The 26,976-nt window shown below is 43.2% G+C and overlaps 2 protein-coding genes across 3 annotated transcripts in view; one reads left to right on the top strand and one right to left on the bottom strand.

Annotated features, from left to right (window-relative positions):
* The first annotated feature begins 1,584 nt into the window (after window positions 1-1,584).
* On the top strand, window positions 1,585-10,307 carry LOC128421809 (5-hydroxytryptamine receptor 5B-like). The gene is made up of 2 exons (XM_053405028.1): window positions 1,585-2,502; window positions 9,599-10,307. Exons 1-2 carry the CDS (start codon window positions 1,792-1,794, stop codon window positions 9,929-9,931), a joined length of 1,044 nt encoding a protein of 347 aa, XP_053261003.1. The 5' UTR covers window positions 1,585-1,791; the 3' UTR covers window positions 9,932-10,307.
* Window positions 10,308-12,055: 1,748 nt separating this feature from the next.
* The window catches only part of CCDC93 (coiled-coil domain containing 93), a 39,125-nt gene continuing 24,204 nt past the window's right edge, over window positions 12,056-26,976 (bottom strand). For both annotated transcript variants that reach the window (XM_053405008.1, XM_053405017.1), the window contains exons 13-23: window positions 25,593-25,655; window positions 24,644-24,717; window positions 23,423-23,504; window positions 22,027-22,098; window positions 20,576-20,647; window positions 20,156-20,264; window positions 17,667-17,749; window positions 15,218-15,255; window positions 14,564-14,648; window positions 13,059-13,172; window positions 12,056-12,378 (exon numbers count right to left, since the gene is read on the bottom strand). In XM_053405008.1, coding sequence (XP_053260983.1) covers window positions 12,325-12,378; window positions 13,059-13,172; window positions 14,564-14,648; window positions 15,218-15,255; window positions 17,667-17,749; window positions 20,156-20,264; window positions 20,576-20,647; window positions 22,027-22,098; window positions 23,423-23,504; window positions 24,644-24,717; window positions 25,593-25,655 — 846 coding nt within the window. In that variant the 3' untranslated portion in view covers window positions 12,056-12,324. The remainder of the gene's footprint in view (window positions 12,379-13,058; window positions 13,173-14,563; window positions 14,649-15,217; window positions 15,256-17,666; window positions 17,750-20,155; window positions 20,265-20,575; window positions 20,648-22,026; window positions 22,099-23,422; window positions 23,505-24,643; window positions 24,718-25,592; window positions 25,656-26,976) is intronic.

The following is a 26,976-nucleotide window of genomic DNA, read 5'->3' as shown; positions in this document are numbered from 1 at the left end:
TAAGGCATCCAGTTTTTGTAGATCAGCATGGGATTGCACTGCAAATCTCCCAAGAGTCTAATTTAGGAAGGAAGGAAGCATAGGTATAGCCAGGATTTATGTAGGGGGCAGGGCAGGCTTTATGTTCAGGGCAGAACCTCAGTTAGTTTAGGATTTTTTTTATGGATTTCCTTGATTTATAATCAAGTAAATTTGGTCCCCTGCCTCCTCCCACCCCCGGCTATGCCCATCAAAGAAAGGAAGGATTAAACTAATAGGGAAACAATCCCTAGCATCTGAAGGCAGCCTTGTTTAGGGAAATTTTAATGTCTGATGTTTTATTGAATTTTTAATATTCTGTTGGGAGACACCCAGACTGGCTGGGGGAACCCAACCAGATGGGCAGAGTATAAATAATAAATTATTATTATTATTATTATTATTAGCACAAAGGCTGCATTAGTTGAATTTCTTCCTGCCTATCACACTGGTTAGGCACAGGGGCCAGGTCAGGTGCTTTACATTACTGCTGTATGACAGACCCGTAAGATAAGATAGTGTGTAGCACGTGGTGGGGTGTGTGTGTGCTTTGCCTTGCAGGTTCAACCCCCACTCCCTGCAGCTGGGGAAATAATCTTTTGCCAGGGACCTTGGAGAGCTCTCCTAGAGGCAGTGCAGTCAGTTTGGAGACTGCTCTTTTCGCCCGCTCCTATGCATCCAGTGCTGGATTTATGTATAAGTTTAACAAGCTATAGGGACGCGGGTGGCGCTGTGGTCTAAACCACTGAGCCTTGGGCTTGCCGATCGGAAGGTTGGCAGTTCAAATCCCCGCAACGGGGTGAGCTCCCTTTGCTTGGTCCCTGCTCCTGCCAACCTAGCAGTTTGAAAGCACATCAAAGTGCAAGTAGATAAATAGGTACCTCTCCGGAAGGAAGGTAAACAGCGTTTCCGTGCGCTGCTCTGGTTTGCCAGAAGCGGCTTAGTTATGCTGGCCACATGACCCGGAAGCTGTATGCCGGCTCCCTCGGCCAATAAAGCGAGATGAGTGCCGCAACCCTAGAGTCGGTCACGACTGGACCTAATGGTCAGGGGTCCCTTTACCTTTACCTTCAACAAGCTATACCTTAGGGCCCCAAGTGGGCCCCCCAAAAAAATGTAAAGAAAAAACTGGATGTACATTTCCAAAATATGAGATAAACATATAAAATAAAACCTACATACAGCAACAGTGTTTTGTGTTGTGTAGGCTCCTATGGTCTAAGTAATGGGCCCCGCCTGCTAGCCTGCTCCCTCAAATATCACTGGTTTGCTTATTTCTATATCAATTACTTTGATAAAATACATGTTTTGTTATGTGCAAATGGCTTTAGATACCTATTGGGTCCATAAATTACCATATAGCATATATTCAACACGCAGGGGGAAAAACAGCGGCAATTTGTTGTTGACAAACTGGGCAGCTGGACATATAAAAGGCCCCATTACCTTCAGTAGCTTAGAGCCTCATCAAACCTAAATCCGACCCTGCGCACCCCCGGGGTAGGGACAGCGAGGAGCGCAGCGGCAGCAGCACGTGGCGCTGGCAGCGGGAGCGGCCTTTCCGAAGGGGGCGGAGCGAGCAGCTGCAGCGCTTTGCTCGGCTCTGCTGCCGGCCACCTGCCCGCCGGCGGGAGTTTCCCAAGCACTTCGGAGGAGCGAGGTGCGTTGATTGGACCCGCCGCCTCCTCCGCCCGCTCCCTTTCCCCTCAGTTTGGCGCGCCGGGAGCTCTATGCGGGCGGCGGCGAGCGGCTGCTCTTCCCGCCAAGCCGGCCATGCCGCTGAACGGCTCCTCCTCAGGCGCCGGAGGAGCCAACCGCACCTCGTCCTCAGACGACGGCGAGCCCCTGTCCCTCTTCCGCCTGCTGGTGCTGAGCCTGCTGGCGCTGCTGACTCTGGCCACGCTGGTGTGGAACCTGCTGGTGCTGGCCACCATCGTGCGCGTGAGGGCTTTCCACCGCGCGCCGCACAACCTGGTGGCGTCCACGGCGGCGGCCGACGCGCTGGTGGCGGCGCTGGTGATGCCCCTCAGCCTGGCCAAGGAGCTGTCGGGGGGCGGGCGGCGCTGGCGCCTGGGCCGGGCGCTGTGCCACGCGTGGGTCTGCCTCGACGTGCTCTGCTGCACGGCCAGCATCTGGAGCGTGGCCGCCATCGCCCTCGACCGCTACTGGTCCGTCTCCAGGCACCTGCGCTACACCCCGCGCGCGCGTCGCCGAGCCTCGGGCGCCCTCATCGGCGTGGCGTGGGCGCTGGGCGCGCTCCTGGCGCTGCTGCCGCTGCTGCTCGGCTGGGGAGGCAGCTCGTACAGCGCCGAGCAGCAGCGCTGCCAGGTCAGCCCCGAGCCCGCCTACGCCGTCTTCTCCACCGGGGGCGCTTTCTACCTGCCCCTGGGCGTCGTGATCTTCGTCTACTGGAAGATCTACAAGGCGGCCAAGTTCCGCGTCGGAGTCAGGAACGCCGTCGGGCCCCTCCCAGAAACTGGGCAGGTAAAGCACCGTCGGGGGGGGGGGATTGGTGCGCAGGGAGCACGGGGGTGCGACGTGATATGTGAGGCCGCGTTGGAATCCGGCTCCCCCGCAACGCCTCTTTCTGGTCTGTCAGGGGTTGGGCTAGATGACCCCGGGGTCCCTCCCAACTTGTGGGTTCGCGCGCACAGCGGGTGGGGGAACGTGATATGCGAGGCTTCGTTGGAATCTGGCTCCCCCGCAACGCCACCCTCGGATCTGTCGGGTGTGGGCTGATGACCCTCCAACTCTACAGTTCTGTGGGGGGGGAGCAGGGGGTCGCGCGCAGCATAGACAGTAGGGGTGGTTGAGCAATAGGGCGAACGGTGGGTCGGAGAAGTTTAACAAGCATGAATCTAAATCTGAGTTTCACCAGCAGGCATCCAAACAATTCAAGGTTTGATTGTTGAACTTGGCCGTTGAGCAGGTGTAGACAGCAGTAGCTGCAAGCCAGGGTTATTTCCAACCAGCGCAGTTCAGACTTTGGTTTCATAGCTCCGGAATTTCAGATCTTTTCAAAAGCAACTGAGGCTGTAAAGGAGAGGCATTCATTCGCCCTTTGGAAAAGTTGCTTCAAGCAGCCTGAAACTTCTATGCAGCCTTGAATGAAAGCTTCTTTTTTTCTTTCCTTCTTTCTTTCTTTTTCTCTTTCTCTTTCTTTCGGAATCAAGTTTTGAAACTTGCAAGCTGAAAGATGCAAGCTGGAAATTTGCAGCTGGATGCAGCTGGAAATTCAGGGGGCCACAGTGAAAAGGGGAGGAAGTGCGTTTATGCAGAGCTTTTGCTTAGCTTCTTAAGTGTGAAGTGTAGGTTTTCCAAGCCTGCTTGGAAGTTCTCTGCTGCGGAGAGTGTCTACCTCTAATCCCAGGTGTGTGGGGTCTGGAGAAAGTTACTCAGTGTTATTTATGCTCCGGGGTTAGCTCTAACCTTGGAAAGAGTTTCTAGAACAGCTGTCGGGGCTTCTGGGTGTATTAGAAACAGCAAAAGTGAACATCAGGACAGAAAGGTTCAGCTAGGAATAGCTGGAGGATGAGAGTGGAGTGGCACATCTGAGATGGAAAGTAGATAAATGCAGGCATTAGACAGCCAGTGTGGCAGGATAAATGGGGAGGTGCAAAATTACACAGCTGGTTTGAAATCTGTTTTCGTCTTATGCGTTGCTTTTTTTTTTGCTGCAGCCTCAAAAGCTGATGCTCATTGTGTGAAGAAAGAAACCATTGTAAATACAAATATTTGGTGTGCAGTGCTTCTAAGGTTTTACAATGCTTTAAGATGAGGCAAATAATAGTTTCCACCATTTTATCCTTTGGCACAACCCAAGTGGAAAAGAGCTAATATTTTTATTTATACACATGCAGCCCAATTATGTACGTGTTTACACAGAAGGAAGCCCACACCATGTTCAATTAAATTGAGTCTGCTGTAGTCTTCATCTGCAATCCTAAACACACAGTGTCACTGAAGGCAGTAGGAATAAATTTATGAGTTTAGGATTACGCTGTTAATCCTCAAGAGTCTTTAATAGTGTCTGTCTCCCATTTCATTTTTTTGAGGGGGTGTTTTTTATTATAAACCATCTTGGGACTCATTCTTTGGTAGGAAGGGAATTACAGTTGTACCTCGGTTTACGAACTTAATCCGTCCTGGAAGTCCATTCTTAAACCGAAACCATTCTTAAACTGAGGCGCACTTTCCCAAATGAGGCCTCCCACCGTCGGTGCCCTTCCACAGTTCGGCTTCTGTTCTTAGACCGAGGTAAAGTTTGCAAACCGGGACACTACTTCTGGTTTTGAGGAGTTCGTAAACAGGGCTGTTCTTAAACCAAGGTACCACTGTATCAATATCTCTGGCATGCACGCATCTCCCCCAGCTCTCTGCACTGTTTTGGCGTATTACAGAATGGTTTAACTATGTATTGAATTATTCTGTCACGCATGCTTGCTTGTGGCAAAGAGTTTGGAAATGAAGTCTTTCTCTTAGAGTCATCCATTTGTCTGTCCATCTATGCATCAGCAGCTACATAACCAAATCCACCTGCGTGCATTTCTTAACTCATAGCCACTCGTGCAGAAAGTAAAGATGAATTGCGGGGGAGGTAGAATATGCAGGAATGAACTTTGCATGTCACGTAAAGGAGATAAGAGAGGAGAGTGGGTGGTCAGGCCTGTTTAGTACAGCCTCCTCTTTCCTAGCCAGCCAGGTGCTTCTGGAATGCCTACAAAGGGAGCTCACTTGCTGCATGGCTCTTTCGCTGCATTCCCTGGTATTCAAAGGCATACTGCCTCTGAGTAAGGAGGTTCTAGTTAGCTATCATAAGGAATTACTGTTGATAGAATTGTAGAGTTGCAAGGGTGCAATGCAGAAATCCTTCACCCGATGTGAGGCTTGAACCCACGGCTCTGGGATTAAGAATCTCATTTTCTGCCGACTGAGCTATCCATATTAATATGTACTACCATTTCTCATGCTGGTCACAGTCTCCATACCATTGAAGTCAGCAACAAAAGTTTACATTGTCTGGGCTTGATCTTCAGTGCCTGTCGTTTCAGTTCATAAATGATCCCAGTTGATTTCCCTATAGCTTCCTTGCACGGCTTGATGTGAATGATTGTGACAGATTCCAGCTTTAATTCATTCAAGTGTGTCCAAAATCCATGGCAGCAATTTGCAAGTTGGGGGGGGGAGGGGTTAGCCATGTTAGTTGGTTGCAAAAAGAACAATGATACTTGTAGCAAATTAAAGACTAACAAAATGTATCATTGCATGAAGCTTTTGGTAACTATAGTCCACTTCATAAGATGCATGAAGTGTTATCTTGAGTTACAGACAATACACACACACACACACACACACACACACACACGGTAGTGTGTGGGGACAAGAAGATGGAATTGTTTCTTTCCAGGCGGCAATGACTGTAAAACCAAGAGGATTTTTATCAGATTCTTTTGGTTTTTTGGCTTACTGGTATAACGATGCAGTTGTTATAAAGATCAGTTTTGGGAAACTCCCGCTGTTAATTACAAAACTCTCATTGCACTTTTCTGCATTACAGTCCCACCACCACATGGGTAGCCCAGAATAAAACTGCATTCATGTGATAACGTGGCTGTAGTCTACAAAAGCTTAACCTTCTGACGTTTTTTAAAAATTGCATTTCCTATGTTATTGGCTCCATAATTTTCAAGTGTGCAATCGTTTGCTTTTTTTGTAGGCAGAGAAAGAACTTTGATAGATACCATTTTTTGTGATATTAAAAACAAAATTTGTATAATGCTGTGTCTGGAAATAAGATACACAGACACAAGAGAATGTGTGTGTGCGCACATACTGAAATTTGAGGGTGCAGTTCTTGGGATTAAGCCCCATTGAAAAGTAGTGGGACTTATTTCTGAGTAAACATGCACCATGTTATTAATGTTTTGGTAAGCTGCAACTTGTGTGGGACAAAAATCTTCATTTCTTAAGGCAAGTACTTAATAGTACTTGAAAAATAATTTATTGTTATCATATTAAGCAAGGGCGGAGGGAATTGTGGATCGTAAACCCCAAGGGGCCCTTAGATTTTCATCATGTCACCACGTGGGAGGGGAAGGTGCAGCAAAGATAACGGTGCTGCCTTTATTAGATTTGTGTATTATCATGGTAAAGTTGTTGCATGTTTTGCAACTTTCAATTTATCTGAATGTATGAATTGGCACCTGAATATAACAGTTACATTTTGGGGAATGCACATACAGATCTAGTTGTTGCAAGCAACAGCAGGTTGCTACTCACATTATGTCAAAGTAACCTCAGCTGAAGTAAATGGGCCTTTCTTCTATGTAAATTTGGATAGGATTACAGCATAAGTCTCTTAGCATCCTTGATCAGGAAAGCGCTCCACTACCCCCAGTCCAGTTTCCTTTCTTGATAGGCAAAAGGTCCTTATATACAGTCCCAACCCAAAATGAATTTCTTTATTTTAAGCCTGTCTTTTTATTTCATTGTGTGCACACCATTGTCTTGAAACCTTTCTTTCATGCTTGGCTTTACAGTGGAGCAGTTTTAATTATAACTAACAATGCCAGCTACTAGTGCTACTGATGCTTCAAGTGAGCCGAGTGATAGTCACTGCATTCTCTTCCAGTGTAATCAAACTTGCCTGGGCAAGGACTGCGAAGTTGGGTTCTTCATTTTCCTGGTATTCTCATATGATCTACGAAGGAGATTGATTAGTCACATTCCAGATAGAAATAGGTTATTGACATTCTGTACATTTTTGCAAATATGTTTGTTGGAGTTCTTTATTCACTGTGTCCTTGTTTCAATATTGAAATAAAACATAGAAGGAATGGACAAGCGATAAGAAACATTGAGCCAATGTTATCTTTTTGGGAAAGGAAGAGGTGTTATGCAGAGTTAACAAGACTTGGGGTACCTGCAAGCTATCGCTATTTCACAGGAGTGGCTCAAGCACACATAGGAACTTTAGGCTTGCACATTTTAAATGGATTAAGGAGTTCTATTGCCCTAGTGCAACAAATCCACTTAAAAAATAATAACCCCCAGACTTTCTACTGTTAGGAAAGTGACAGGGAAACACAATGAAAAGTGTTAGATGAACAATTGATTAATGGGGTGATGTATAAAAAGGCTGCCAGCAAATCAGGAATGCAGGACATATGCTCATTGCAGCAAACAAATCAGAATGAATACTCAATAAAGACAGGATATAATCTAATCTCCTGATTTGTGCAAGCAAATCATGATGAATGCTCAATAAACAGGTTGTCTGGAGGGGCCCCTAATCTTTGCACACAGAAAATCGATTCAGTTTTTTGTTTGTTTGTAACTGTGGCTTCAACCCTGTATCTGCTTGGAAGAAGGGGGGGGAGGCCCCCTTAAATTCAGTAGGACTTGCACATGCAACAGAATTAGGACATAAAATGGACAATATATTTTGTTTTAATGTAGTCCCACTGCCATCAATGGGATCACTACAGGTAAGGTTGCTAGCAGGATAAGGTTTGCTAACATTCCTGGCAATTAATCATCTGCAGGGCCAAGCCTTTTATGTTAGGATCAAAGTAGACCAGGGTGCTCAGTTCTGGTTGCCAGGACTTTTGATGCAGGTAGAAGCAAATACAAAGGAGAGGAGGCTGCAGAAAAGGGTCCAGGATGACAGGAAACACCTGAAGCAGCAGGAAGGAGAACAAATCACTGAGGCAGACTATATTTACTGCATGTCCTGGAGGCAGTAAAGTCTGAAGTGAAACTGGCAGGTATACTCCCAGCCCCACTTACCAATTTCTGTTTCTATAGCAATTTCGTTTTTTCCCTGTGCAAGTTCAACAGAGAAGCATTTGCTTAGGCTACTAATATAGATCCAGGGGAAAGATCTGCAGTCATTGATTTATTGGTTGAGAATCATGAGAATATCAATGCAGAGGAGGAGGAGGAATAGGCAAATAAATGCCCTTCTATTTCTTAGCATAGGTTTCAGAGTCATGCCTCTCACCTGTAGGGAAAGACTGCACTATCCACCCTGATGACTGATAAGTGACTTTTTGCTCACACTTAGCCTTTCTGGGGCTGCTACCCTCCTCTCATACTATAGAGGTTCAAAACAGCCAGGCCCTTACAGATGGAACCCTGAGTTGGGCAAAGCAACATTAAATGCCTTTTAATTTCTCACTTCAGTGATAACGATTATGTTTTGTCCATTCCTTTGTAGTTGGATTACTGAATAAAGCTGAGGACAGACAGACAGAGCATTCTTTAGGCCAGAGCAGTCCCAAAACGAGCTGTACCTCATGTTGGGTCTCTGCTGTTTGTCAGTAAAGCCTCATACAAAGAGTAAGATCCAAAAAAGGCTTCTCCCTACTACCCTGCTGCTTCCCCTACATGGGAGCATCTCCAGCTGATTTGGTGGGGCTGAAGTGGGAGAAAGACCAGACGTCCCACTGCATGAGTGGATGTCTGTTGCACAAGCAGGTGGAAATCATTGGATGTCACCCGGAAGCCCTTAATTGGAGCTGGGTTCAGCACCAGAGCTTCTCCTCAATACTGTTCATCAACCAGTATCAGGCAAGTCCTGCAGTGCTGCTGCTGCTGCTGGTGGTGATGGTAGTTGTTATAGCTTTCCAGTAACATTTTCCAGCAATAGCAGCCATTCAAAGAGCAAACAGATGGGGTCATTCCAGTGTTGTGTGTATGATTCATGTCAGAGGGTGCACCGTTTTGAGGCAGACTGGTGTATTCTTTTTTTGGATGGGGGTCCACAGGGAAGGGTTAATTGATTTAAAAAAAAATCTTTCTGCTTTCTCCTGTAGATGTTACCCTCTGCTAGATCAAACCACCCTGGACTCTCATGTGATGATGGTCAGTTCAAAGACATCTAGCAGTGGAAGAACTGGATAGAACCCATTTTGTTCATTCTATGTTTTATTCCATTAGTTATTGATGCTGCTGTAGTACCCTGTCTGTGGGGTGTGTGTGTGCTTTGGACAGGGGGATACATTTCTATAGGCTAGAGGAAAGAGGGCCAGTTTTCCTTTGGCTCCCCAATCTAGCCAAATGTTGGATCACTGTAACGAAAGTGCCAAACAATATGACTAGGATAAAAAAAAGCCCATTTATGTGCAGATGTTCACCTGGGGACATTGCCATTTTTGCTTTTCTTGTGCTGCGTCAGATGTTCTTTTGCATTGCTTGAGAGCAAGGGGAATAGGTTTAGAGCAAAATGGCTTTGAAAGGCATAAATCCATGCACAATACCTCACCAGCCTTTGGATTCTGACTTATTTGAGGTAGTGACTTATTTGAGCAGTAGTTTGTGCTGTATGTTGCAGGAGTGAATAATGGGGCAACGTAGTTCTGTCCTGATCTGTGTTTTTATTGCCTCCCTCCACCCCAGCAGAAGTCTTGCAACACACACACACACACACACACACACACACACTGGTTGAAGTCTAGAGTTTGGGTTTGGACACAGCTGGTCTGTCATTTGAAAAGCAGTGAAGGGCTGTGTGTGTGTAGAAATCCTTTACTTAAACAAAACTGTCTTGGTAATAATTCCTGTTTGCTTTTATGTCAAGGTGAAAGAAGCTTCTCATCAGCCGCAGATGGTGTTTACAGCTCGTCATGCGACTGTCACTTTCCAGACAGATGGAGAAACATGGAGAGAACAGAAAGAGAAGAAAGCGGCTATGATGGTTGGCATTTTAATTGGTGTGTTTGTACTTTGCTGGATTCCCTTCTTTGTCACAGAACTAATAAGCCCCCTCTGCTCCTGCACCATAGCACCAGTCTGGAAAAGCATCTTCCTCTGGCTTGGTTACTCCAACTCCTTCTTCAATCCTCTGATTTATACAGCTTTTAACAAAAACTACAACAATGCATTCAAGAACCTTTTTGTGAGGCAGAGGTAAAAAGAGCAATGGGGGGGTGCATGGCTGCCATTCCTATTGGATTATACTAAGCACATTTACGCAAATTTTGTTTGCTAGGTAATTCCGTTTGCATATTTCGCTTGACTGTGGGAATTAAGCAATAAGAACGGGTGATATATCAGAAACATAGCCCATTACACACCCTCCATTGCAATGCAGCCCAGTTTTCTAGAGATGAAATCTCTGACCATTGCAAAAGTCCTCCTGCCCAGTTGGCTGCAGCTCCCTATATGAAAGGCAGCAAATAATTTAAAAAACCCCACTTCGATCACAATGAAGCCTGTGCAACAAGCTGTCCTGTGTTGCCTTGTAAAGGCTAGACCGTATTTTTAACGTTGTTCTGCTCATTTGCCAACGGCCAGTTTTAATGTCATCACTAACTTATACTATGAAACATTTATGGTGGGCGTAGTAAGGCACCAAAAACAAGAATTCCAAGAGTTACAAGGCACTACAATGCACAGAGCCTGGAGGTAAGTAAAGTGTCAGCAACAAATAAAACCCCTAAGAGTATTTGTTTGCTTTAGTAATTCTTCAGATATGAACCAGGATAAAGATCATTGACTGCTAAGATACAAGAATCATTGAACTTGGGTGGCTGAACTTTTAAAACTTTAATTGCAGCAAAACTGAGCAAAAACAATCATGTGAAATGGCACAAGGAAGTGTTGGGTTAAGTAGAGGATGGAGGCAATTTTCTGAAGACTACAGCAGGGGAGCATTGAAACTAAATTCCCAGATCGCAAGTCCATTCAAATCAGTTGTTTTGAAGGAAATATTGATACGTGGAAACTTTCCTTCAGTAGCTGCAAATGACCCTATTAACTGGACTGGATTTGCCTACATGTAGCCAGCATGTGTTTTATGTCTTAGCCCTGTTACCATAGTGCTAAATGCATTTTATGGGGAAAATCATGACTCTGAGCATTGAATGGTAACTGGGGAGGACAGTGTATCGCTCTGCAAAGAGCAGAAAACATATTGCATCAACTGGTTTCCTTTAGAGTCATTTAGTGGTTACCACCATACTTTGGCAAACTCTTGGTGTTCTTTTCTTCCAGAAAAATACTAATTTGTATTTAATGAAAAATAAGTGCAATCTTTTCTTGCAGCATCACACGTATGTTTTACTATGCTGGGATAAAGCTCTTTTACTCAGCTGCATGTTCAGCTATTACCTCAGTTTTAAGATCAATGCAAAGTTGGCATCAGGCTCTTTAAAATGAGTCTGATAGCTTAGTCAGTATAAAATAACTTGTCAAATATATTTTAAACAACAACAGCATGCAATATATACTTTGGTGACATCAATGCAGACTGAATTCTCAAGCTTTAAACTATTGCTTAGAGGTTCCAGGCTACCTCAAGATCCTAGTCTCTCCAGAAGCAGAGACTGGGAGGTTTTTGTTTTGTTTGTTTTAAATCAATTTACTGGTACAGGAAGAAACATCTGCATCAGCTTGGTTTGAAAACTATGCCTATATCAAGTCCCCCCCCCCCCATTACCTGCTGCAGACTCTCAGTATCCACACGTATTAAGCTGCTTGTTGGTCAGACAACCCTTCAAAAAGGCATATTACGCAATGTAGGGGACTGCAGGTAGGTGTGTCCCTATCGTATGAAGAGTACAAGGAAACACACAGATCTAGTGTGTGACTAGAAGTGCTGTCTGCTTGTTCAGAGGGAACATCTGATTCTCCTGCTTGTATTGTTTGGTACTCCACATACACCACCACCCCATTGCAAAAGGAGCCCTACTGCCAACTTTGGAAGCAGGGGCGCTTGGATTCAGTTAAGGCATTTGCACTTTTTTCAGCCCATTTACCTCTGCAGTCTGGGACCCCTTTCAGTCTTCAGCTAGTACACGTGTTGTTTCTAGAGTGAACTCAGCTCTTTTAGAATTTTCTAAATCCTATCAGGTTCTGTCATTTGTGCTGAAGGTTTCTATGCTTTGGGCAGAATTTCAGATGCCAATGTTGTAGCTTGTCAGAGAAATGGGCAAAACATCAATATCTGCACTCATCCCTGTTAGTGAAGAAGTTTTTTTTATCATGAATAGAAGAAGAAAAGCAGCTTAGAAAGCAAGTTAGTCAGCCAAACAAATTTGGAGCTTTTGATTTATACATATTTATTGTTTAACACATAATATATGTTTTCTAGTGCACATGAAATGTTAACTAGTGCAAAGGTAAATTATTTACAAAACAGTGTCACTTTACTTTATATGTGTGTGCATATATAAAAAGACAATCAAATAATATTTCTGAACTGCTATACTGCATTAAATCTCAAAAAGGAATACATCTAGTCATTGGGCTGGATCAGAATGAAAATGAATTCAATCATATAAATGAATTGCTGTCTGAAGTTCTTCAAGAACACTTGTCTTTCAGCTTGGATAAAAGCATTTCATTTTTGCGGCATTCCTGTTGATAAACAAAGAGATGGAAGATTTAAAATATTAAACAAGACATGTCAGTTAAATGATGATACTAACAGTGCAAACCTGCATGGCAACAAAGAAGGAAGGGTAATTCAATTCAATGGGTCTTATTTCCAACTAAGCATATAGGATCACAGCCCAAATCAGCTGTCTATCTTTTAACACATGCTGTAGGTAATACGGAAGGCAAGGCAGGTGGAATTTACTGTTAAAGTGAAAAGGTGCTGGATGTGATTGGTCCTTATGAATTATGCTGGAAAATAATATCTGAAAAAACCAGACTAATGCATCTGATTGTTCTTAGCCTTCTGCTACCAACTATATTACCTAGAATCATTCATACCAGCCCTCCTGAACCTCATGCCCTCTGTGTTTAGGACTAACTCTTCAGCCCTATGGCTAACAGAGATTATGTGAGTTGTAGCACCAAACATCTGCAGGGTACCAGGTTGTGAACAGCTAATCTGCATTCTGGCCACAAACGTACAGCGCTAGATGATTGGGCGGTGGGGGTGGGGATGGGACACTGTGGCATCACAAAGTAGTGCTGAATCAGTGTGTGTGTTATTAAGCCACCACGTCATGGTCAGAGCTTTTGAGACAAAGTATCTCTGCGTGCGTGTTTTCTCTCTCCCCCCCCCCAACCACCACTGTCCCATTTACCTCTTTAAATTCTTTGACCGTTTTGAAGTAGAGCCTTTGTTTCTCCAGTAACTCCAGATATTCATCATTGAGCTGGTCCCTTCTCATTTTGTTTTCTTGCTTCTTCTTTTCCATCTGTTGGTAACAAGGGGAAAGTATTATGGTACCTTGCAACGCGCAAGACCAAAAACGAAATCCTCCAGCATTCCCCCCTCCTCTCTTAAAAAAGCAAAACACCAGATAAACAACAAGTGCTGCCTGCATCTGTTCCAACAATACAAACATTTGGTAGTGTACAACTAGGAAAGAGCAGAAATATAGCAAAGGATTAAAAAGTGAAATCACTATGAAACCTTCATTGCCACAGGTCAGTTATCTTGTGGTGAAGGTTTTCCAACACCTCTTTGCTTAAAATCTCAAAAGTAAGGTAACTCATGAGGCCCCACCTTCATGGTCTGCATTCATAAATGAAAATCAAGACCAAGTGAACTTTTGCCTTTTTGCTCATGGGATGTTTCTTTCCTACACAATCTGCATTATGGTTTCAACAGGTGTACTGACTTGAGCCAGATTCTCTACTGGACAACCCACTGTATACGGCCCATACTGGTGCTTTGTGCTAGAAGTGCTTGTCTCACCCCAATGGGATGAGTTTAAAAAATGGCAAGCAGGAAGGAAACACCTTCTACTTTGTTGAGTGAGAGTGGCTGTAGCAAAGAAGCTTGTTGGTTTTGTTTTTTTTAAGGTTCAGCATTTTCCACAGGAGAACATCTACAGGGGGTCCTTTCAATGCAGAGATAGCAAGAAGATCAAACTTCCCTTGGGTTTATTTTTCCTTTTGTTATGCCATCCACTAGACTAGAGAAGCTTTATAAGCTTGACTAATTAATTTAAATCCAAGTTTAATCGTTAGTCGGAGATGCTCTGTGCTCAGATATTGAACTGCCTTTGCCAGAGTCAAGCCAAATTATCAAGTGCAGTAGTACTGCCTACCTTAAATAATAGTGGCTTTTCTACACCTTAGGTTATCCCTTGTTCTATTCAGCACATCTTAGTTACAAATCATTAAATCTAAAAACAGAATGGCCATTTATTTGAAGGAAGGATTTCTGTGAATGAAAGAAAAGGGGGTAATTTAAAGTATAATGCAAGGGAATTTTGGCAGATATGTGATCTGGGATAAGAACTGTGCATGTGTTTTAACAGGTGAAGGCTGCATGATGGAGGAACACAACACACACCTGATTATGTTCCAAGGCATTTGCTTTCAGGACCAAGTCTATGAATCCAAATCATTTCTATTGTGCTTGGCATAGAGATGCATCTTCAACCTCTGGGTTCTATTTCAATTGCTAGAATGTTGCAGTATGCTCACAGGGTAATAATGAGCATATTGTAGCAGCCCAGGAATGAACGCATATTCCAGATGTTCTGTAGGTTTGTATTTCATTGCACAAATCATAAAGGTTATATTGAGGTCTAAGAAGAAACGCCATCAAAACTTATGTGAAAAATAATAAACCAACCTTCATTCGATTCTGTTTAATTCCTTCTACAATTTGTTCCATTTGCCGCAGAAACTGGTCTCGAGCACCAGAAGAAGCCATGGCTCTGAAATGAGAATGGGGTACACATGGCACGAGGGCATTAGACAAAGGAGAATGGGTGCCAAAGTCACTTGTGGAAAGAGGGAGAGTCCACACAATATGTCTGCAGCCTAAATGGTAAATCATGGAAGTCAAACTTTGCTTGCAGTTGACAGAAAAGACAAACTTGGCCTCTTTGGATCCCAGTGATGCTTATTCAAGTCCTACTGATTTTGGCAGAATTCTTAGGGCTAGCCTATTAAAGTGTGCCTTTGTCTGACAAAAGAAATAATAATGTAGGACTGTTTTCTATATTTCCCCTTGAAAAACAAGAAGCAGCATACTGTCAAAGTTTCAGAGAAAAGGCACTGAAACAAATATTACATGAACTATTTAGGAGCATAATGTGACATGCATAATTTCTTGAATGGGATACATGACTTTAATTTTTTTCTTAAGACCATTGAAACTTCTGGAAAGATTTAAAGGCATGTGACTGTTTATTTAAATCAAGGGCTGGTCATCATAAGGGAGGTGAAATGGCCAAGCTGTGTTAGTAAAGGCTGTACTCACAAAAAAGAAAGGACTACTTACTGCTGGAAGTTGTCATGAATTGAATTCAACAAGTTAACCTGGGAAAGACAAAGACAAGGATGCATTTTTATGCAAAGTTTTCCATGTAAAAAAGCAAATGCTTTTTAAGCCATAGGGCTGGTTCAGAAAATGATATGGCTTGGCTAATGCATGATTATACAGACTTTGCTGCACTAAATTAATTGATTTGCAGTTTAGTGTGCGTGAACCAACTTGTTCAAAAACACTGTGTCTGAGGCCTCACTGGGTTACCACAAATTTCTTATTGTATTCACAAATACTTTCAGACATGAAGTAATGAACATGCATTTAATGAACCAGTAATATGTTACCCTAAGAACAGTACTTGAAATACAACAGTGTGAGGGTATTCAGAGCCTTACACACAAACGTGTTGGTAGGGAATTTAGATGACTTCAGACAAATTATGTGCCTATTAACTTTTATCTTTGTAGAAGCATATATTCAATGTTTTGTGCTCCTCACAGCTAGCATATGTGTTCAAATAAATATTGGGCTGCTGCTATCCTATTTATCAAAACATTATCAAAGCCACCTCATAAGAAATTTAAGTACCATGTACAAAGGGATATGCAACCACAGTTACAAAACCCTAGTGAATTCTGGGCAGCAATGACTGTACTCTTGATATTGTGTTTTGCCACACACCCCATGGCATCCACTATTTGAAAAAGGGTGACAACCCTGGACTAAGCTGTAGACAAAAATTCTCCTTGCCTCACAGAGTGCTATTGCACATTTTTTGCTCCGCTAGCGTTTTTCTTGCCTTGCATTAGCTGCTGGAAAGAACACAATCGGTTTCCTATTTATGCGGCACAACAATGCAAACCACAGCAGGTCTTCCAAGAAACCATGGGTCTCCCCCTCCACCCCGCCCCTTTATAAATAACACTTGACACGAGACAGCACATTGCCAAATTCAACAGGGCAATCAATCACATGCTTCACTTTATTCAAAGCAAAACCCTGGAGAACTGCTGCCTGTCAGAAGAATCAAAATCAGGATAGATGGACCAATTGTCTCAAGTCAGTTTGAAGGAAGGTTCATAATGTATTGACCTCTTTTTAGCAAAAGCCTTGAAGCAGTTGCATTCTGACACGATTACCTGAGGAGGCCCGCATTAGAATCCACTGCTTGATTTAATCCATGCACTTCAGACCAGCCCCCTATAATCAATCTCTGTGACCTCCATCCCCACCGAATTAGGATCTGCTGGCCTTCTTGGAGGGCTGAAGCAGGAAATGGGAAAATCCTCTTTGGCTAGGAGAATCTCATTCAGGAGTCAACCTGGATTATTTATTTATTTATTTGACAAGATTTATGTACACCACTTAACAAAAAAAATTGTAAGCAGGTTACAGGAATATGGCTTCCTTGTCCATGCATTCACACAAAAGCGCACACATTCTTCCAATTCACTCCATGTTTGCTGTGAAGACCACAGCTGTTTGCATAATCAGGTGTCAATAAGCAATTTTAGCAGAATCTAGCTGGTCCACAATTCCGTGATGTCTCAATTCACCATTGGGAACAGAGGAAGCTGCCTTAGAGTCAGACAATTGGTCTATCTAGCTCAGTATGGTCACCAACTGGCAGGGGGCTCTCTAGGACTGTAGGCAGGGTTTTCTCTCTGCCCTTCCTGGTGATGTTAGGAGGGACTGAGCTGCTGCATTCTGTGATCTTCTGCATGCAGAGCACATGCTCGATACCACTGAGTTCTTGATACACAGTCAGGCAGTATTTATCAATTTAACACTTTGCATTTTAAAATATGACTTTTAAAATAACTACATTCTCAGCGCTGTCATAATCACATCAAGGAAAGGAAAAGATAATGAATATTTTAACTGCACATCGGTTATAGAAATAATGCCTCTCATTAAGAGGCATCTCTGAATTTATGTCTGGTTTCGCTCTCATCAGTGGAGGGTGAGAGTAATATAATTACACCTTGCTATTTAACTTTTTGGCAAGAACTCCTATGTGGAGGAGACAGAGGAGACATTCTACCCACGCTGAGTTACATTAGAACTAATTAACGCTATACGGCACACAAAAGCATTGTGCAATTCTTAAAAAATAATAATCCTGTGAAGTGATGTCTCCCACTAATGATTTCCCCCCACTAAGAACCTGCTGGGGGAAGAACCTGCTGCCCTCCAGATGTCGTTGGACTCCAATTCCCATCAACCCCAGCCATCATGGCTAGTGGTCAGGGGAGATGGGACCTGTAGTCCAGCAATATCAAGGACCGCCATGGGTTCCCCATCCACTCCTGTCTTAAGGAAAACCCTTTTACAGAACAGACAGAAAAAACCAAACAGGAACCCAAATATATTCCCCATAGTTCCCCTTATTGCAAAAATAACGGCTTATACTGCGGGTGGGGCTTTGTGGTCAGCTAGAACATCTGATCAAGCAGCTTACCTCTTTTTCCAAATACACCTTCTTATCATCCAGTGTGTTGTAGAGGGTAAAGAACTGCTTCGTTTCTTTGTGTGTTGCCGAAACTGCAAACGAAGGGAAGATTCTTATAGCGTGATCCCAGACATGCCTTCTTAAGTAAGTACAACAGAGTTCAGTAAGACTTAGTCTGGTTAAGTGAGTATAAAGTTGCAACCTTAGACTGCACTCCTAAACACAAGCTTCTGGAGAAGAAGTCCCAGTGTCACCTGCACTCAAAATTGGGTGACTGAGAAAGCTGGCTTTCATGATAATTTTTAACTTAAGTAAGTTAACGGCACACAAAAGGTGTACATCTTAATGGTGCACAACATGAAAGGTGTACCACGTTAAAGGTTAAAAGGTGAACCTGCTGTCATATGTAAGGCTGGTTCTCCACCTATTAAGGAGCAGAATCTCTCCATGGCTCCTATTAGCTCTGTAGGAAGAAATGTAAAGGCCTGAAAGCTAACAGAAGGATAAGACTTCCATTTATGCACAGTATCTTTCTCACACCCCTCCCTACACACCATACTCCCCTTCCTATAAAACCACCCCCAAAACCCAGGGGACCTTTTGAGCTGGCATTTCATGGAAAAAACAACTGTCTCAAACATCCTCCAAGGGTAGGGAAACCCTTTAGGACTCCTCCATGAGCCTATTTGGATCCCAGCCAAAACCTGGAAATACAATTTTGCAAACTTTCTTTTCAACTTTTCAACATTGTCATAGAAATCCAAGGAGGGAAAGAACACACTCCCAAGTACTCAGCCAACCTATAAAAGGCTGGCAATATATCTTAACATAAAACCAACATTCTGTGAATTGTAGCTCACATAAATTTATTGGGAGTGACAGTATTTCAGCTTGTAAAGCAAAAAGGGTTATTCTAAATGATTTGCAATGCTCATTTAGCGTAGATCAGGCAGGCAAAAGGTAGAATTCTCCTAAATCATCAATTCACTACATTAAGTGTGGCTGGGACAGTGATACAACGATGGTTCCGGTCTAAGGAGAGGTAATGTACTTTCTGACACAGAACACTCTTTATAGCCATTAATGGTACTGAATAGCCTGAAGAGGCAGAGCGGTAAAACCCATATATTATTTTGCTTTGGCTGCTGATAAAGCTTCAGTGCGCGTGCATGTATGTGCACCCCCCCAACAGATGTTTTGGAGAAAAGCCAATGAGAAATGACATTGCAAATGAGTACCCTATTCCGGGAAAATACCTTGCAGATTTCACCTAGTGTAAAGGAACAGTTTCCCCACGATCTCTGGAAATGGCAATGGAGAGCCAGGCATACATAGAGGATCCAGAGCAGAGAGTTCCATTAAGGGAGGTATGTGGAAAAAAACTAAGTGAACAACTGGGGCAGACAGAAAATGAGGGCCAAGGGCAACAGAAGGAGTTTACCTCTGGGTACCAGAAAACGACAGGTTCCTATGGAACGCAGTACCTCTGATTTTCTTCTTCTGTCACCTTTGTCTTTCCCCCCTCGTTTTTTTGGACAGCCCACCCCATTTCTCAAAGAACAAAGAATTTCACCAGAGGACGAGCATGTGGGAAACAAGCAGGCTTTCGTTGGTGGACTCATAATCTGGTGAACCGGGTTCGCGTCCCCGCTCCTCCACATGCATCTGCTGGGTGAACTTGGGCTAGTCACGCTTCTCTGAAGTATCTCAGCCTCACTCACCTCACAGAGTATTAGTTGTGGGGGAGGCAGCGAAAGGAGATTGTGAGCCGCTTTGAGACTCCTTAGGGTAGTGATAAAGCGGGATATCAAATCCAAACTCCTCCTCCTCCTCTTCTTCCTTAGGCTTACTTAAACCCCTAGCCAGTGCTCCATGAGCAGAAGAGCTGTTGCTGCTGTAGGGGTTTCCACTGAAGTAGTCAGCCACTAACAAGCAGATGAAGACTAGTTTGCAGCAACTGCGTTACAAGTGCACTGGGATCATGGGCCTGGAGAAGGCTTCCTCACCTTGCACTGCATGCGTATGTATGAGCGTGCACCTATTTGTGTGCATGCACAGGCCCCACACACGTTGTTTCTGAAGTGGAAGAACAGCAGGGATTGGAAACAAATATGAATGCTGCACATCACACATATTAACTGGTGTATTAGTGGGGAGGGCAGCCCTGACGTACCCATTGCATGTAGTGGGTTGGTTGTTGCTATTGTTTTCCCCCCTGTCTAGTGTCATAAGGAACAGTGTCTTAATATATAGACTGTGGAACTAAGTGGCAGAACCAGCTACAAACATTCAAGAACCTACCCCCAAAGCGCCAAATCTTTGGCCCTGAGGGCATTTTAAAATCCATGTTTTGGAAAAACCCTGCTTGTCTGCGAAGGCATACGATGTGAATGTCAAACAGCCAGTGATACAACAACATTAAACAAGAAGTGGTTGCCATGCTCCATAGGTTTATAGTGCTTAGCTGTGAGGAATGCATTTCTGCCTGATATACGTACCCTGCCCGTAAAGTTCAATAAATCTTTTCTGGTACTGTGTTAACTCAGCTCTGCTGGGAACCTCATCAATCTTGCGATGTAAAATGGCTATTTCTCTGTTTCGTCGGGCCTGAGGGGAGTTGAAAACAATATACAAAACAAAAACTGTGACTAGGTTTCTAAAAAACAAACTGACATTTAGAAACAACCTGATAACGGAATCAACTGCTGCCATGCGGACCTCTGCCCTCTTGGCTCCACTGCGAAAGGTGACGTTTTCCAAATAATTACCCCCAAACTGGTATTTCCAACTTTTAAAACATCCATTACAGAAGAATCCGGGAGTCTCATGTGCACCAGAAATTTACATTGCACAGGACAGGAAGACATTTAGCAAATACATCTGCCAACCCAGCGAGACGTACGGTTTGGAAAACTCACCAGAAGCAGTCTGATCTTCTGCAGCTTCTCTCTCTCGGTTTTGTACTGCTGGTCTATAATTTTAGCGGGTTCCTACCATTGGAGACATAAAACAAAACTGATTTCCAGCTGACCAAATTCAGTCGATACTATGATGACAAAGGGTCACTTATTCATACCAGGCCCAGGGTTTATACTGGTTCCGCACCAAAGTTAAAAACATACCGAGGGGAAGGGGTTCAAGAAAGCTATGTTCTGTCACATTTTACTGGATCCAACCAAACATGTTAACTTGTGCAACTACATATGTAGCGTATTCATCTAAAAACAAGCTGCCTAGAGAAGCAGAAGAACATTCCCCACCACGAGTCCATCCTGCGTAAAGTTGAATCTGTTCAGGCTCTGCTTGTTGTACAGCTGTTAAAAACACACACTAGAAGGTGGAAGGACAGGGGAGTTCGAGGAAGCACACCAGTCAGAGTATCAGAAGACTATTCAACATAGTTCTCCTTGTGGAGAATACAATCCTGGGTAAGCTACCCTGGAGTTCTGATTTGCTCCAGGAAAGCTCAAAGTATCTTTTTGTTCATTATTTGGACATTCAGTAATGAGCTGCAGGTTTACAGATGGCTTGCTTTTTCCTGTTTAACACTAACCCCAGTTTGCCATGGCATCCGAATCGGCAGACCATGGTTAAGGCTTGTCCTCCAAGCCAGAAATTAGAAGCCAAGGTCTGAAGTGGGTTTTTCTTGGAGTGCAAGAACTCTGCAGTTTGATTTGGACACTACAACCAACTATGATTAGTGCAAAACAAAAGAGAAGTTTTCTGGAAGAGAGGATGGACTGCAAGGTTTCAAGAATCATCTGAATTGAGCAATCTTCTTGAAGGTGGAGTCCAAACTCAAGCCTCATGTACTTTTAAATTGGGCAACAATTTAGAGGTCCTCTAATGGAAAACACCTGCATGCCACATCCATTGTTAAATGTCCGCCATGTGTCCTGATGTTTCTTTTATTAAAATACACAGGCAAACAGAATCAGATTTGCTATTCAGTGTACATAAAGGAACAAACTACCCCCCCTCCAAAAAATACACACACTTTTGGGAACTGACTGTGTTCCAGTGTTCCAAGTCCCAATTCTTGTGTATAAGAAATTGCCTTCGATAAGAAAGACATGAGTTCAAATATATAAAGTTTTGTTAAAGTGAAATGAAGTGTTCATTTTAAGTAACCAGAGAAAGTGAATCACATCAAAAGACACACACACACACACACACACACACACACACACACGTCAGCACCTTTAATTAACAGACTGGCAAAACAAAAAATTCAGGCAGCATTCTAAATGAGGGCAAACACTTCTAAATAGAGCAAAGGGACCGCAGGCATTTTTAAATTCTTTAAAAAAAAATATATGGGAAGAAGATTCCAAAGCTCAGTAAGAATGCTTAAATATTTTCTGTTTACCTTCTCTTCTCCATTTTCAGCTGCTTCTGTTTTCAAACTTGCAATGTTTTGCTGGAGGCGTGCCATCTCTTCCTAGAACAGCAAGAAAATAATAATTGTTTCTTTTCATTAGCAATCAACGTGTGCTCTTTATGGAAACAGAAGCCAGAGACAGTGTTTTCTTTTCGTAAAATATGCATCAGAAAGAGCCCAAAAACGTATAGACATTCTGTGCTTAGGGCTCCAGAGGAGGTGAATGTTCTTCATTATGTAAAGTAAAGCGCACTCTATTGTCAAGGGGGTGGGGGAGAGAGAGGGGAAAACACACAGTCTGACTCTTATGCAAATGAACCCAAGTCAGAAGGGCAAGGGAATAAGTTGGAGTTTTTTAAAAAAATCAAAATATAAGCACCACCATGACTACAGCATCTTGCACAAGCCCTACTGTCCCTAACCATTTCGAAAGCGCTTTTGCAGAAGCAACACTGAGCACACTGCATCCCATAATGAAAATAGCCACCCCAAAATATTAAGTTACAGGGGTTTAAAATTCAATTTGTATTCTTGCCCCGTTCCATTTCTTTCCTCCTTTCTCATACAATTTACACATTTTATAACTCCTGATGTTGATCACTTTTTCAAGGTACCTCGCAGGAACCACTGATTATGGTTTCAGTCCAATTCATACATTACCTTGGCACCTAGGTGGTGGGAGCTCCACACGGCAATCTTAACAGATGCCAGTGTTAAGACACTGCAATGTTCATAGGTTCCCACTGCACAGGTCCATCTGGGAACTGTGGAATGGGAACCAGCCAGGTGACCAAGGCAAATGTTTTTTTTTTTATAAAAAAAGATTATATTCTGCTTTACTACAAGGTACCCAACAGCGGCTTAGCTAGACGTCTGGGGCATCACATGCGCCCTGCACCTGGGGGCGGGGTGAGCTGGGGCCTCAGCTGTAGGGCAGCTGAGCCTGAGGGGGAGGCGGTGGGCAGATGCCAGCCCCATGCTGCTGTTTCGGGCAGCAGGGAGCCTGCAGGCACCCGAGCCACTGTGTCACTCCCAGGAAACATGTGGCTCAGGTGCACTGTAGGCCATGCCCCGTGGTAAGTGTGGGCTCCCCTCCCATGATGTGGTGTTTAGTGCGTTGTCATGGTGTTTAGTGCGTCCCCCACTACACCTCTGGTCCTCATGTTGACACAGAGCCCCTAACCACATGGAAGTAGATTTTCCAGTTACTGCGTTGCAAGAGCATTCCTAAGCAACAGGAATTAGTAAACATGGTCCATACATGTATTCTGCTGCATATACAAAGAAGCACAGGAGTACATCTGGATTATGGATCCTCAATCTGGATCCTTAAAAAGAATTGTGTGCAGGCACTGACTTGGAATGAAGCATCTAAAAAACTTACTCTGCAATGTGCTCTAAATTCTTGCTCTTGGCTTTTGAGGTTCTCATTCATTGCCACCAGTGCCCGAAGCTTCTGCAATACACTAAATTAAAACAACAACAACAACACATTATTTATTCTCGAGCATTTAGAGACATTTATTCTAAGAAAAATGAAGCATTGGGGAGTGGGGAAAACAAAATATCTTAAAGAAGCAATTTAGGGCAGCAACAGAGCTGAATAAAACAGAAAGGTAGAATCTCACAGAAGAAACGTTCTCCTATATTGCTGCTCACAGTTTGGATGACTCCATTATCAATCGAGTGCACCTGTTTCTCATGGGTTAATTTTGAAGGAAAAAAGAGAGACTGGCAAATCTTAGGGTCTTCCAGTTTGAATATATACCATTTTATGGAAGGATACAATGGACAGGATTCAATCAAACTTAAACATTTCTAAATACCCACTGATTTAAAAGGCAGAAACATTTTTATACTGCTCATCATAATGAAAAATTCCAGCTCATTACAGAATCTACATAAAAGCCAGTACATTAAAACAATAAAACACACAGGTGGATTTCAGTGTTGCACTAAGGAGATAGTTCTGTCAGTGCAAGCACTGCTACTTGCTCTCCCTTCCAGTACACTGCTGGGAGTAAGGCCTATTGAACCTAATGAGGCTTACTTCCAAGTAGACCTGCACAGGACTGTGCTGCTAAGTCTCCCATCTGGAAGAAAATACGCTGACTTTCCTTAACAGGGTTATTTTAAGGCTCAGTGAGCAAACAGTAATTCTTAAAATAACCTTTTTTGATGCTGGGTGTTTTTGAACATTCAAGAAGGGCCAGATGTTTTTCCCAGCCCCTAATCCTTGAAAATCAATGCAAGTCTTAATTTGAAAATGATGTTTAACCATCCTTTTGCAGTGACTGCACCATGTCAAGAATTAACGTGAGACTTCAACCAGCCCTGACTGTTGGTTGGGCTGATCAGAGTTGTAGCCAAAACCATACAGGGTCACCAAGCTGAGGAAGGCTGACAGAGTTTCCAGCATAAAGAACATTCTGCCATGAAACATTTGGACTAGAATGTGTGTGTATGCGCGCGCGCGCACACACACACACACACAATATAAACTATAGATACAAAAACCCCACCACCACCAACAGGGACTACTGCTGAATTAACACAATTCATTGCAAAGGGGACAGGGAAGGATGGAGAGGAACTAGACACATACTTTGAATCTGCTTGGGATTCCACTGTTTCTAAGGCTGCCAGCTCCTTGTCCAATTTTTCACTGTGATTCTTAACCTAAAGGATTGGAATTAATAACACATGGTGTGAAAATGTAATAAAAACCAATTTAACCCAAAAACAAAGCTTTAAGCAAAGCCCTCTAAGAATGATAGGGTTCTATTTAAAACTCTGGCAAGCTCTACCTACTTTTTCCTCAAATAGCATAAAGGCACCAGGAATAGCTCACAGGGCCCTTGACCGTCACAATTGGATGTAACCCTTGGCATTAGTGTTGAGATGTGAGTCTAGGCTCGGTACAGTTCTGCTGTACCAGCGCTGTCTCCTCCAGCTGCCTATAGAGGTGAGTACTGGATTGTACACTTGCCTACCAGGATAGTGCATGGTCCCCTCTCATACCAACTTGTACAGCATTTGTTAAGGTCTCTCCCCCCCCTTTTTTTGCAAGGGATAAAACACTGGTACATCTTGTGCACAAGTTTCTTTCATCTTTCCTATTTCTTGCTGCAGTAGCATTACAAGACAAAAGTCAATATGGCATTATGCTTGTCTGGGACAGATTTGGATAACCAGCAGGAGGCAGCTTTTACTAACGTAGCAGAACCTTCCCTAACAAGCAACAATGGAAAATGTGGTATTCCAGGCTGCCTCTTACTCTTATTTGCATAGGTGCGGGTGCACATTGTTACAATTATTACAATTACAATTATTCAAGTTCATTTCGGTCCAGGTGGTCAAATGAAGAAGGTGACAGGGCTCTTATGCAACTGAGCAGAAGAATGAATTTCAGCAGGTGTAGCTTGCATTACATCCCAAAATTCTGTTCTACACAACAATTAGATGTAGAGGTCTCTTTTGCATCTGGCCAACACAGAGTTGACAGAGACCAGTCTAAGTAGAAGAGGGGAGGACAAAGGGAAGAACGAGCTTACCTCATTCAATTTCTTCTTAGCCTCACTACATCCTGCTTGCAGGTCAGCACATTTTGCCTGCAACTGTTTTCAAAAGAAGAACACAGGGGGAAAGTCAAGTTAAGTGATCACCAATCTGGTATTTTAATCAAAGGCAGCAACATTTCCTAACAATGGCATGCGTATACACACATACACACCAAGAAACATGCTGGAACTATACTTAATGGTTCTTCTAATATCTACAGAAGCATTGCTCAGGCTGGATTGTAAAGAAAATTTATAAAAGTAGCAGTGAGAAACCTCAGAAACGAGGCTTTTGCTTATGAAACACCCCATCTGAGAAATAGGTCTATGCAAACCATATACACTGCATGGTGAACTGTAGCTATTCATAATAAAAAGGACAATATTTTACAACGTCTTTACCAAAAACATTTCATGCCCACTTCCCAGATTCATGTTTTATGTCCCGAGGAATCAATTAGCAATGCAGCAGGTGGATAACATTTGTTTTACAATGCCCCAGGCAAATTCTTTAAACCTAAACATGTTGGGCTGAATCAATCTTAATTTTGTGCACCTTTGAGGTTCTTTGCTTGTCCCTGCACTGGCAAATTTATTCCTGTCCTTCTTTCTTCTCTACAGTGCGGTGCTTTGTAAGAGTTTCTGATCACATGGAGGTTTCAAGCAAACATGGGTAGAAGCTCCCTTCAGACTTCCCCCACTCATCACAGGAAAATTTGGAAGAAATAAGGCAGGGCTGGTGTCCACAAGGTGTCAGGGGTCAGTGCTTCCAAGATGGATGAAATGTTTCCTGTTTCAGCATTAAGCGTGAACAGGGCCATAATTTTAACTATTTTCTCTTGTAGTATATTATTGCAAAGTGTCTCCTATAGCTTCCTTCGGTTGCTTATCCATGGACAGAAAGAAAAAACAAAGGCACTGATTCTCCTGAGGTCTAAACTTACAGTAAATTTCCACTTTGAGAGTCTGGAAGGTTTTAGAAGCAAGCAATGTGTGAGAGATAAAGTTTACACCCATGTATTTATGCATATATCAACAAAGTTCTCTGGACAGCTATCAGCTGAACAAGAACGGAATGTAGCAGTTCCAGGATACCCTTTTTTTTTTGATCAAAACATCTGGATTTAGAAGAACAACAACAGATGAATTATACTGTGGGAGGAACTCTATTTACAGAATGCTCCACTGGAGGAAATGTGTGCATGAGATAGGCCTTTTTTGCTGGCTTTCACTTCCTGCAACAGGCCTGTACCCTCCAAAAACTGTTCTGGGCTTCAGGGGACTCTCGTCAACAATATGGAAGGTGGCACTTGGGACAGTTGGTGGAAATCAAGTGGAAATCATCCCCCCACTCTTCTTTGGTGGGGGCCTTTACTGG

Source organism: Podarcis raffonei, chromosome 1 (assembly GCF_027172205.1).
Source record: "Podarcis raffonei isolate rPodRaf1 chromosome 1, rPodRaf1.pri, whole genome shotgun sequence".
Lineage (NCBI taxonomy): Eukaryota > Metazoa > Chordata > Lepidosauria > Squamata > Lacertidae > Podarcis > Podarcis raffonei.
This window is presented reverse-complemented; position numbering and strand designations above follow the sequence as displayed.